This window comes from Fukomys damarensis, unplaced genomic scaffold (genome assembly GCF_012274545.1).
Source record: "Fukomys damarensis isolate Sample0158 unplaced genomic scaffold, DMR_v1.0_HiC HiC_scaffold_5, whole genome shotgun sequence".
Classification (NCBI taxonomy): Eukaryota; Metazoa; Chordata; class Mammalia; order Rodentia; family Bathyergidae; genus Fukomys; species Fukomys damarensis.
Window position 1 is genome coordinate 65,177,418 of NW_022900917.1, and position 13,670 is coordinate 65,191,087.

A 13,670-nucleotide genomic window follows, 5' to 3' on the forward strand; every position below is an offset into this window, starting at 1 on the left:
ACCTCACTATAGCCCAGTCTGGTCTCAAACTCACAGCAATCCTCCTGCCTCAGCCTCCCGAGTGCTCAGATTATAGGCCTGCACCACCACTCCTGGCACAGCATTTCTTTAGTCATGTGCTGCAGGTGGATTCCACATACTTTTCTTCCAGTCCTCTTCACAATGACCTGATTTTGGGTACAGACCTTTAGGTACTAAAGGGCAACTAGATTTGTCAACAGAATGGCTGCGTATGGGGTAAATTACAAGAGACTCACAGTGAGTTCTCCGATGGATACTACACGAGGGTCATGGGATGACAAATCCCAATATGATGGGAGTTGCGTACTTAATAAATGCTGGCTCAATGAATGATCTGAACTCACTGAGGTGCTCTCAATGCTGGAAACTGAATTAATTTTGTCCCTATGATATAAAGGTAGGCCATGTTTACTGTCAGACTTCAGTGAAACAGTCCCCAGAATCATTTGAGTTACTAGATTGCCACTCAAGAAAGATTATGAAGATTCCTTGCAGCGCTGCATAGAGGATGTCTGCCCCAGAAGCACCTGTATGGGCTTCAGTCTTTCTGAAGGGGAAGTGCTCAGGGAGGTTGGAATGAAGAGAAGGCAGAAGGTAAAGTGAGAGCCACACACCAAGAAGCCAGAGTGGCAGGCACTGCATCTGGTGATAGAAGCTGATGGTGATCCAGGGAGCCTGACGTGACCCTGCCAGACCAGCTACAGAACATCAGCCAGGGCCAGGGCCAGGCCTCTGCCTTGGGCATAACCTCTTCTCCTTCTCTATTCCACTGTAGCCCTGTACAGGCCATCATCATACCTTAGTTCCTCACATTATGGTGGGTAAGGTGAAATTCTAATATTCAGCTCTTAAATACTGGGCACTTTCTGCAAGACTTATGGGCAATCAACAAACAAACAGAACTGAGGTAACTACCACCAACCACCACTTACCATGTAACCCCTGCATTCCCCCTGTCAGCAATCCAGTAGAGAGCATCTCGCTGAGGTTTGTGAACAGAGCCCATTAAAGCCTTTAATAAGGAACACCCCACAACTTCTCACATGGACAGGGATTGTTTTACAGCAGGGAAGCAGGGGAGTTGGAGAAGTGACTAGTTAAGTTAATGGGACAAGCGAGTGGGAGATCCTAGACTGATGGCTATGAGATCTTTCCATGCAGCATGAACTTTTTTGGTAACTGGGGAAGGTGAGAGGAGAAACAAGACAAAAACATTTACTCCAGAAACCCTTATCAGAAGATGAATGAGTTTAGAGGGCTTTTGGTGGTACAGGTGGTCAAAGGGCCAGCTTTGGGTCATGTGGTCTATTTCTTGGTGCCTGATTATTTATAATTGCCACTATCTACACTTGGGAAAAATGTCTCCAAAATTCTAATTCCTTCATCTGGACTTACAACTTTCTGATTTCAGCATGGAGCTGGCTGAGTTCTAATGAGTTCCATATTAAAATACAAAAACAAAAACAAAACAAAACCTCTCCACAAGTGGGTATTCAGAGTCCCCTAAACAGAATACTCTTTAAGGGAATCAACAACAAATAGCAAATCATGGACCATCAAATGGGATACTACAACAAGTAATGAAAATCCAAACCCATCAGTTCCTTTATGCTGACTTGAGAGATTTTTCTAGAAAAGCCACCTTCTATTCAGATGGGGGTGGGAGAAGGTATGCTTTACTGCTCTGACTCAACTAAGTATGTGTCAAAGAACCTACCATACCTTTACCTCACTGAAAGGAGACATCTTCAAGGGTGAGTATGTGACACACTGACTTACACTCAGTAGGGATTTTCATAAATATTCTCTGAATGAAGGAATGCAGGTCGGAATGTGTGTGGGATAAGACAAACTCATTTGTGCCAGAAGATTCCAGGCAGTGAATGAGGCTTTGATTCTGAGAACACAGGTCAAGGGCAAAGTGATGAAGGTGAGTGATGGACTGCATGCTTCAGTAACCACTGTGCTGCAGGGTCTGGGTGTGGGTATAGGGAGGCAGATGGCATTCTGGGAGATGTAGGGAGAAACCAGCCTGACCCCAAGGAACACTGTCTACTGGAGGAGTAAGGCCACAGTGAGTGACAACAGAGTTCCACGTCAAGCCCTTCTTTTTCAGTCAGAGATATGTGATCTAACAACCAGGCATGGCAAGAAAAAATGTATTAAGAGGGAATGGGAAAGACCATTCACATCGTCCTCCTTTTAACTGAGGAAAAGAGCAAGGAAGACGAAACAGGCAGAGCTAGGGGGAAGGCACACTTGGAGGTGTCTGCCCCGAACTCTATAAACCACTATCCAGGAAAAACAAACATAAATGAGAGTAAAAAGGAAGTTGACTGTCTCTTTGTCTCTGATCTCTTTCCCCACCTCTTTTTCTACACTTTTTGAAATTGTTTTACCCTTTTGGGAAAAAAGCACCCATTGTGATATTAGAACACTCAGCGCTCTGGTCCACTGTGAGAATTCTCTCACTGTGCTGAACTTTGGATAGATTCTAGATGTGGCTGTCCTGTCAGAGGACAGTAGGGCTCTCTACTTCACGTTCCCCTGAAGGCAAACCACCAGCTTCCACAGTGCCCCGCTTCTGATGACAGGAGGTCAGTTCTTCATGGAGATATAGCCATTTGCCTGCCTTGGACAGCAAGAAAATTCATGCAGAAATAACATTCAAAGCAGAAAGGCAGAGTAAGATGACAGAAGTAAGAACCAGATGGAACCGTACTTCTTCAAGTGAGCAAGACAGGATGTGGTTTGTAGTGTGTTTGGCACCATGACGTTTCTCGATGCCTGTTCCTTGTGGTTCCTCTCTTGGCTCCTGGACTCTCTCGGCTGGGGGCTAGCCGCTCCTTGTCAGGCAGGGTCAGGATGACTCTTCCAGGGCATTGACCACCTGTTCCAGGATGTCAGGGCAGTGGTCTGCTATCTGTTGAAGAATGGCGTTGGCAAACTCCTGAAGGTCTGCATTGTCCCGTTCGCACTTTTCTAACTCACTCTGAAGCTGAAAGGGAAAGGAGAGGTAGATTTCAGATAAATACAACAATCTTATTTGCACTGAGTTAAGAATTACTGCTTATCAATAAAGAAATGACAACAAGAAGCATTTTCTTTGTGAAGTCTCCCTGCATCAAAGTTAACAAAGTATAAAACTATCAAATGTCTTCTTGTGAAAATGAGGCCTAAAGAAGTGAGAGAGTATGAGCTGGGCATGGTGGCAGACATCTATAATCTCAGCACTTGGGAGGCTGAGGCAGGAGAATTGCCATGAGTTTAAGGCCAGCCTGTGCTGCACAGTGAGTTTAAGATCAGTCTGAACTACGTAATGAGACCTTGTCTCAAAACTAAGTCAAATCAAACCAAACCACAAGTGTGAGACTAGTCCAAGGCCCAAAGCTGGTAACTTACAGAGCAGGGACTCAACCCTACCCTCACTTTGGGTACAATGTTTTCTCCACAGTGCCACAATCTCACAAACATGACTGGGAAAGGAGGGTACAGAACACCTCAGACAGGATCTTAACCTTGATTAGTGCTCCTTGCCTTAGGGAAACTTATGACAAAAGGGAAACTTATGACCACTTGCTATATGTCACTTTTATTTTGTATATTAGGCCTTATCTCAGGCCAGTGAGCTCAAGAGATTACTTGGCGTAATTTCCAAGTCTTAAATATAAGACAGTCCATTTATTTAAGAGTAAGCATACTTCTAATTTCCTGCTGTTTGCAACACCCTCTCTGACATTCCTTCATTTAGCCAACATTTATCACTATCATTTATTTACTATGTGCTAGGAACTGAAAATGGATAGATCTGGTCCTTAGGTTAAAGGAAGAGACACGCATATGAATAGATACATTATGACCCAGCACAGTCAGGGCCCAGGAGAGGTATAAACATGTACAATGACTGTTTCATCCTGGAGGGGTTTGAGAACGCGCTACTAAAAGTACCCCAGATCTGGATCTTGAGAACTGAAAAGAAGTCTGTCTGGGAGATCAAAGGCAGAAGAGGCTTTTGAGCAGATGAGACAAATGCAAATGTGTGGAGCCAGGAAGGACTTGGCACAGACCTGGGGATGTGTGAAACATTCAGTATGGATGGAGCCTAAGATGAGGAGACTGGGTAGAGAATGACAGGGATGTAACTGAAATGACAGCAGAGAGTCAGAATGTCTACGAAGCTAGTAGTTCAGATACAATCTGGTTAAAACCCAAACTCAATCTAACACTACAACAAAAAGGAAGTGAAAGAGTTTCGTAACAGTCCAGTGACATGTAAATGCTGAAGTAACACTTTTATGTACTTGTTTGGGGATTTAATAAGCAAAGTGAACAGAAAGGAGATGGTTAGTTCTATTCCCCTACTCTGCTGTTTTGAAGAAGTTAATTCTTAGCTCACAACACGTACATTCTGACAGTGGAATTAAAATATGGTTCTCCTTAAGCCGGGCATGGTGACACATGCCTGTGATCCTAGCACTCAGGAGGCTGAGGCAGGAGGATCACTGTGAGTTGAAGACCAGCCTGGGCTACATAGTGAGTTCCAGGTCAGTCTCAACTACATAGTGAGACCCTGTCTCAAAAAACCAAAAAAAAAAAAAGGTTCTCCTTGCCTTTTGATCTTTCTGGGTAATCTTACCTATTTAATACTATTATCTATAACATCCAACATTTATCAAGCATTTTCAACATGTCAGGCATTACACTGTACTTTATATGATATAATATATCCTATTAAATCCTTGAGACATACCAAGACTCGGTGTGCTGTAAGTCTGGGCCTTGAATGATCCAGCCAGACTTAGGCCACATTAACTCCTGGTACATACATCTTAGAATCTGGCTGTGTCACACAAATATGTCACATAGGAAAGCTAGGAGGGAGGACAGGCACCTTGTCAAAATAGCTGCAAACCAAACAACTCAGTAGAAAGGTATAGCTCTTGAGCCTCCTCAGTGAAACTAAAGCCAACTAGGGAAAAAAAAAAGATGAGGATGTGTTGCTTCAGGTTCCCATCTCAGTCTTTCCTAGAAGATTATGGACAGCTCTGGTTTATATTCAGAGGCCAGGTATCTGTGGCCTACACTCTCTATAAGTCATTTATTGATTTCTTATGAAAGAGTTTCTAGTCTAATTTGGCTTCTGTTAAGATAATGATGAAGTCACTAAACATTTTAGTTTAGCAACCTTTTCTTTTTCAAGTTTTCTGGCTGATTTAAAAAGTGCTACACTTGCCGGGGATTTAGCTCAGTGGTTCCGCTGCCTGCCTTGTAAGCAAAAGGACCTGAGTTTGATCCCTGGTAACAACAACAACAACAAAAATAATCCAAGCAAAAAGTGCTACACATCTATTAGAAAATTTGGAAAAGAAGGGGTAGTATTATAAGCCTAAAGAATCAGTAAGTTAATAGAAAAACAGAAAATATGAATAAAAACCACATAAAAGAAATACAAATAACTCATAACCATGAAAGACATGCAACTTCATTAATAGTTAAAGAAATACAAATTAAATAACATAGGCGTTTCCTGTGTGTCATAGTAGTAAATCTTTCAGAGATCGCTAACAACCAGTATGGTAAGAGTCTGAGAAAGTGGGTGCTAGTAAACAGCTGCAGGTAGGAATATAGACTGTTGAGCAGTTTGATGTCATGAACCAAATTTAATTGTACACGTCAATTTTTAAGACCAGAATATGGGTCTTTCTGTATATGTAATACCACAACATCAGTTTTGCAGTGAAAAATGTGACTTTAAAACTATAAATACTCTTCAGAGCTGCATGTATTTTTTTTTTCCTTTTTGAGATAAGGTCTTGCTTTGTAGTGCAGGCTGGCCTTGAACTCACTATGTAGCCCAGGCTGGTCTCGAACCTGTGGTGAACCTCCTGCCTCAGCCTCCCGAGTGCTGGGATTATAGGTATGTGCCACCATGCTCAACTCAGCTGCATGTTTTTTTAAGATATAATTCTGATATCCTAAGACTTTGAAAAGGGACAGATACAAATATACTCAAACTATTAAATGGTCATAAAAAGGAATGAAGTTCTGATACATGCTACACATTAGGTCTAGCTATATTATACACATTACATACAAACATTCTGCTAAGTGGAAGAAGCTACTAAAAAAAAAAGACATCATATTGTATAATTCCATTTTTGTGTAATATCCAGACTAGGCAAATCCAAAGTGAGACAACGACAAATGGTTATCTAGGACCCGGAATACGATGGGGTAGGTGGGAGTGACTATCAGTGGGTATGAGTTTCTTTTTGGGTGATAAAAATGTTTGAAAATTGATTATAGTTATGGATGCACAACTCTGAGAACATACCAAACGTCACTGAATTATATATTTCAAATGGGAAAATTATATGGCATACGAATTATATATTTTTAAAAAAACCTATAAAAAAGTGGGCTGTGTAGTAAATGACCACTCACAAGTAGAGAAAACATTACTGCCTTCAATTTGAACAGAATGGGGGAGGAGGTGTTTCTTAAAGAATCTGGCAGTTGACAGTAGAGGACAAGAAAGAGGGTGATTTGAAGTGGAGAAACAGTATAAGCTAAGGCAGTAAGGAGAAAATGTATCTGGCTGTTCCTAGAAGTTCAGGAATATAGGAATTACTGGATCTTGACAGAGTAATACTAGCTCTTCGAGGGTGACAAAAGACTTGGCCTGGCTGGGCTTGGGCACTACTGCCCCATGCAGGACCTCCCTGCATTACATGGTTTCAGCCAAGCCACGCCTAGGGCGCTGTGTTCCATTTCAGACACCTCATTACCAGAAACATGGAGAACAACTGGAATAAGTACAAAGAAACATAGCAGGCATGACTAAGAAGCTGAAAGGGTCAGTTTATGAGACAGAATTAGAAGGACTAAATATATAGACTCCAACTCAGTGAAAACTAAAGGAAGGGAATGTGATTATTACCCATGAATATAGGAGAATATAAACCATAAGGGGGAAGAGTGACTTAGCACTGAAGATTAAGAAGAAAACAAGCAACCCAGAGGGACTATAAGGCTGTGGTTTTTCTCTGTTGTAACAAATAGTTTGCTTGGGAAAAGGCATTTAAAAGTCAAGGAATCAGAAGGATTAGAACATTTACTGAAAGGAAGTGTTCCTCATTAGCTGGAGTTGCTTTCCATTTGGCAGGCACCTCTATTCTCCAGAGATTCTGCAGGGCCTGAATTTTACATGAAAGCAGGTACTGAATGTGGGCATGGCTGAATAGGGAGAGATGCTGCTGCCATTTGATCCATTATATGCTAAAATATTTTGGCTTGAAATAATCTCATCCTATCTTGTGAAGCTGGAACTAATTTTTTGTTCCTTCTTTCTCTCTTTCTTTCATGTGGGGGACTGAATACAGGGCCATACTGTTGTTCTTCCTTGGAGATTGCTGACTATGGACTGAAACCTCTATAATCTGTGAGCCAAAACAAACCTTTGCTTCTTGAAGATGTAGGGACTGTGTCTCAACGAGAAAAGTAACTAAGTTGACATGAACCGTTTTCCTTTGCCACATACTCCCCAACCATACTCATTAGCTGCTTCCTCACAGGGCCAAAAGCAGAGTTTTAGACTCACATTTTATCAAGAGTTTGATAAACATTTCCTTGTGAATGTTCTATTTACCCATCAAATCATACTGTTAATACTAGTTTTGTTTTGTTTTGCAGTGATGGAGATGAAATGCTGGCCTTGTGCATGTGAGGCAAGAACTCTACCAATGAGCTACATCCCCAGTCCTGTCTGTATATTTAATAAACTGTTCTTTTCATTTATTAACTACTATAAACAGCTGTTATAAAATATAATTTTTTTCCTCGAGTTTATTCGTACATTTTAGGTATACAGTACAGTTATATTCATTATTGGGATCTTGTACTTTTACGTGACAGGTCTTGGTTCTCATTTTTTCCCCTTGTCCCTGCCCTCCCTTCACCTCCTTCTCCCCTCCCCATTTACAAATACTTTATTTCCATTTTTTTCATATTTTTTTCTTTTCCCTTATTACTTTTCCCCTACCCTTCCCACTTTCCCTATACCTTTAGCCCTTTTCTTCCTATTTCATATTGTCAATTATCTCATTAGGATCTTATGTACTATTACAGTTTTTCACACCAGAGAAACTATTTGGTATTTACACATGTGTGAGTTATTTATTTCACTTAGGAGTATATTCTCAAGATGCATCCATTTTCCTATGAATGAATCTAATTCTCATTCTTTATGGCTGAGTAGTATTCCATTTTATAGAAAAATCACAACTTCTTTGTCCAGTTTCCAACTGATGGGCAATGGGCTATTTCCAAGTTTTAGCTATTATAAACTGTGCCACTATAAACATGGGTGCGCATATATCACTGTGATATGATTCTTTTAGTTCTTTTGGAAAGATACCCCTTGGGAAATTAATTTGTTTTCAAATTTTTAGTACGATTAATATTCATGTGTTGAATTTTCCTGTATATACATAGTCTTTGTAAGTCCACGACTATTTTCTTAAAATTCCTGGGTCAAACTGCTATATGTCTCTTTAAAGTTTTGGACACGTGACCAAATCACTCTAAAACAAGTTGTACTAATTTTCAGTTCACAAATAACAAATAAGGGCGGCCATTTCATTAGTCTCTCAATACACTGGAGCATCAGTCAGTCAAACAAACAAATACATACATAAAGCCAAGCAAATCATCTACCACGCTGATCTTCTGAGTATCAAAAAGATGTTTTCACTTGCAGTTCTTTGTAGTTATTTTCACTAGTAGTCAAACCAAAAATTTAATCATTTAACCATGTACTTATTGGCCACTTTTTTGTCAATTTCCTGTTAATATCTTTGCAGGTCATGTTTCTTTTGATTTAGTTTCTTGATTACTGATGGCCTGGTCACAACCCTAATTTAAGCTCTAACAATCCTATAACTTTGGTTGCAACAGCTTTATAACCATTTCAACATGGTGTAAAAGTAGGCTCCCTCTTCCTCTTCCACTATCTGAAAGAATTTCCTACAAAATACAGTCTGCACATTTTGGTATGTTTCAACTTCATCTCTTGTTATACACCAGCTCTTCATCTTTGTTTTTCTTGTGGTTCTCTCAGTCTAGAATGTGGACAATCTTCCTACATAATTTTCTTCTTTAACTTTCTCGTCCTTCATCACTGCTTTTCTTTCTGAAACCTTCCCTAGTCAGCAGTGAGTACTATTATTCATTTTGTCTTCAGTTACATGTTCAATTCTCCAACTCTTTATAAACTTCAATAAATTCTTGTTTTTATATGAATGTTGCCTAGTAAAATACCTGTATATTGCAGACAATATAAAAATAACCAATGAATGAGTGAAATAAAGGAATAGATATTAATTCTGGGGGAGAGCCTGGATAAGTTTTTAAAGAGCTTTTTGTTTTATTTTGTTTTTGTGATTCTGGGGACCAAACTTGGCTTTGTATATGCTAGGTATGCACTTTACCATCAAGCGATACCCACAGCCTCTGAGAGCTTTTTGAGATCACATTTGAAACATTTCCACATCTAAACTGTCTGAAGGTTTGGGGATGAAACTTGGTGGCAATGTATTTGCCCAACATGCCATGTGTGAGGCTCTGCATTTGATCTTCATCACCACAAAACCAACCAACCAACCAACCAACTGAACACCAAATGAAAAAAAACTTTGAGAATACAGACTTTTGGTAGAGAGCAGGGTGCACAAACTATACAGTGTATAGTTCCCCACTCTGCTTAATGTTCTCTAAAGATGGAAAATGGGAAAAGTGTAAGATGTGAAGGTGGCTTCTGGCAGAACACTCTTGCTTTTGTCTATTGAATGTTATTATAATTTATTCTGTTCTTAGTAGCTGTTCCAGTCCTTCTTGAGCTCAGAGTAATAACACTGAGAAGGACTTGAGCCAAGAATAACAAATCCAACAGCAATTCTATCAGAATGCTCAAAACAACACACACTGGAAGAGAATGCAGTAGAGGGGAAGAAAGAATGTCAATCACCACTTCTGTCATGGCTTAATACAGAGACAGAAAGAGGAACCTCAGAAGGAAAACAGGTTTAGAGATATGAATTTATAGCCTCACACCATGCAAAGGCATTATGTGGAAGGGCCACTTGTAGGCTAAACCACCAAGCTCCTTCCTTCCTTCAGTGTTAGGGTGACAGAGACAGAGCTGCTAGTACAGTAAGGAACATAACTGGGCTTGATGGAGGAATAGAAGCATGGCTAAACGATGAGCTGGTTAACTTAGGGAAATTATTTTAGAATATCTATTGCTTGGCACATGTCATGATTTTAAAGTAGGTACCACATCTCTCCACAGCTAAATAAAGACATTACAGACAGATACCAGAAACTAAGGGAATAAGAAATACTTAAAATAAAGTTGCTAAGTATTCCTAGACTTGGCCTCATTTCAAGGTAAACAACTTGCTATGTACAGCCACAAAGGATGAGGTAAAAGAGTGGATGCACTGATGATTTCACTGTATGAAAAAGGATAGTTAAAAGACAGTTCGCTGCATAAATTCTACTGTAGTGGGAAGGGACTTTGACTACGTCTCTTCTACAGATGGTGTGGTAGAGGGCATGACATTTCAAAGAAATGCCCACTTTGGTTTAAGCAGACAAGAATCTGAATTCAGGTGTTTATAGCTTATCCAGGATGGATAAGCCCTGAGGTCTGAGCTATAACACTGACATGAGAAATGGTTCTTCCTTCTGGCCATTTGGTCTACAACCCATAGCCTCCATCAGCAGGCTGTTTAGAATATATGGAGACATGAAATAACTCCCTAGTTTGAATTTTTAAACTGGAGTAACACTGAAAAATAGTTTTCCATAATGTCCGTTTTGTTTGTTTGTTTGTTTGTTTTGCAGTGCTGGGGCCTTGTACAAATTTGCCACAATATCTATAGGACAAAACATAAAATTTAATGTCTCCACTCACCCCTACTGCCAACGGTACAGCGACGTCATTCTGCATAAGGCTGCATAAACATGGTGATGATGGTGAGGTCGCTGTGGAGCCTCCTCCCACCCACTCTCTTGTGATGAACTCCTCTGCTTTGCAATGTCTGAATTTGTTTTTTTTTTAGAAGGAAAGGCTGTTGTCAAAAGTAAGATGCTGGATGTGGTGGCACATGCCTATAATCCCAGCACTTGGAAGGCTGAGACAGGAGGATCACCATGAATTTGAGGCCAGCCTGAACTACATAGTGAGACTCTATCTAAAAAATAAAAATAAAAATGTAAGGTGTTATTGCTCTCCCATGACTAATCATGTAGTCTTTTTGTGTCTGTGCATACAGCAAGTTCTACTGCCAAACAGTATGACACTCCAAAGCATCTCCTGGAGATTCACATGCTAATATAAGCGATGTAGAGGAACATCTGTATTGTTCCTTGTTCCTTCCCAAACAGCAGAAGCACCAAATACTTTACATATCAAAGTATGAAGATTATATAATTACTTTCTAGTATTATCTACAACATGTTATGCTTGGCACAACTGAATTAAATGCTAGCCATATAACTTAAGGTAGTTAGATTTTTTCAAAGTTAGATTATCATATATTTTCATTATTAGTTTTTTTTTTTTTGGTACCGGGGATTGAACTCTGGACCTTGCATTTGTAAGGCAGGCAGTGGAACCACTGAGCTAAATCCCCAGCCCTTCATCATTACTTTTCTTTTTTGTTTATTGGTACATTTTAGGTATACCGTACAGTTACATTCATTATTGGGATCTTGTACCTTTACATGACAGGTCTTGGATCTCATTTTTTCCTCTTGTCCCTGCCCTCCCTCATCATTATTTTTCAATGTTATAAACAAAATAAGAACAAATTAAGGACTGGCAATATGTCTAAGTGGTAGAGTGCTTGCTTAGCATGCACGAGGCTCTGGGTTCAGTCTTCAACACCACAAAGAAAAAAAAAAAAATCCAAAAACAAAGCAAAGCAAAATAATACAAAATACACTCCCCCAAAACCCCCAAAAACAAAACCCACCAAATGAGTTTCTCTGCTTTCTAGCCATGGCACTGAAAACTCTGCATCTGATACTAGTAGCACCCTATCCCTGAAAAGAAAGCCATTGGGCTGGGATGTAGCTCAGTGGTGCTGCTCCTGCCTTGTAAGCTCAAGGTACTGAGTTCAATCCCTGGTTAAAAAAAAAAAAAAAGAAAAAAGAAAAAAAAAGAAAAAAGAAAAAAAAAGAAAAAAGAAAAAGCCATTACAATTTCTAGTCAGTCTGTATAAATACAAAGCTCATCATTTTTTTTTCCACTTCCTTCAAGCCCAGACAAATAATGTACAACTGTAGTATCAGGCTTATAAGTGTTAGACTCAAAGCAAGCCAGTTCTTAAATTTGAAGTAAACTAAGCTTGGAAGTGAACTAAGAGCTTCTCTAATCCTCTAAGTAAGACAACTTAGATCTAAAGAGGCACAATGGCCAGTAGATGGACCTCAAGTATCTGCCTTGAGGTTAACACAAACCTCATATGTATTATCCACCAACACCAACGAAAGGCACAACCTCTCTGCAGAGAAGATGACTTTCCTTCCTCAGTGGAAAGTTTTACAAGGAATCTGGCTTTGCTAGCTACCAAACCTCTTAAAGTTGTCATATCTACTGTTGCTTTTCTTTCATTGGAAGGTTAGAATCAGTAATTATTTTGTGAAAGTCAACAATGGAAGCCAAAGAACCCAGGTAAAAGTGGCCAAATGAACAGGGCCAGCGGCAGTCTATAGAACCTAAATACCGACTATTGATACCTATTACTCTTAACTTTATTATAGCAGAAGCTGGGGCCATGCAATGATCCAGTTTCAAACAGTTATGTGTACATAAGCTAGTATAAGCTAGTATAAACCTTTTCTTTTTGGGGGGATACTGGGGATCAAATTCCAGACCTTGTGCTAGTAAGGCAGGCATACTTTGGCTTTCTGATGACTCTCTTTTGTTGTGCAGATGTTGAAAACACACTGATGTCTTAATTTCCTTTTTGTTGTTGTTGGTTTTTTTATGCACCACCATGCCTGGCCACTAATGTCTTAATTTTTTTTTTTTGGTACCGGGAATCGAACTCTGGTTCTTGCGCTTGCGAGGCAGGCCACCGAATAGCTAAGCTAAATCCCCAGCCCTAATGTCTTAATTTCTAATCCTGTCATATCTAGATACTTCTAAATTGCTGGCTGCTTTTCTCTCTAAAGCATTTGTCCCCAGCAAAGACAATCTGAGTTTTTTCTAAGTGATACTGTGCCTATATTAACTTCCTAGATTATCCTCCTTTTTCAAAGTATTATACCTTCTCTGAGTGGGGAGAAGGGATAGACAGAAGGAGTACAGTGAGAAAATAAGGCTATAAAATAGGAAAAAACTTTACAAAACTCAAGAGGAATTTTACATTGGTCTGATTTTCCCCTTACTAAATTCAAGAGCCAAGAGAACAGGGAGTCATCCCCTAGGTTGGAATGTCCCTGGAATACCAAAAGACACGGAGGTAATTGATGCAGCATTGTATGCAAATAAGCCAGGTACCCTTCTGGCAGAATATATAGGAAAAGTACAGTCCTGAGGCAAAGGAAGCATAAGATGGTGCTTAGAAGACATTTCCTGG

At 39.9% G+C, this 13,670-nt stretch overlaps 1 protein-coding gene across 6 annotated transcripts in view; it reads right to left on the reverse strand.

Annotated features, from left to right (window-relative positions):
• Positions 1-32: 32 nt before the first annotated feature.
• Positions 33-13,670, reverse strand: part of Erc1 (ELKS/RAB6-interacting/CAST family member 1) — a 445,074-nt gene continuing 431,436 nt past the window's right edge. For all 6 annotated transcript variants that reach the window (XM_010630417.2, XM_019208387.2, XM_019208386.2 and 3 more), the window contains one exon: positions 33-3,019. In XM_010630417.2, coding sequence (XP_010628719.1) covers positions 2,882-3,019 — 138 coding nt within the window. In that variant the 3' untranslated portion in view covers positions 33-2,881. The remainder of the gene's footprint in view (positions 3,020-13,670) is intronic.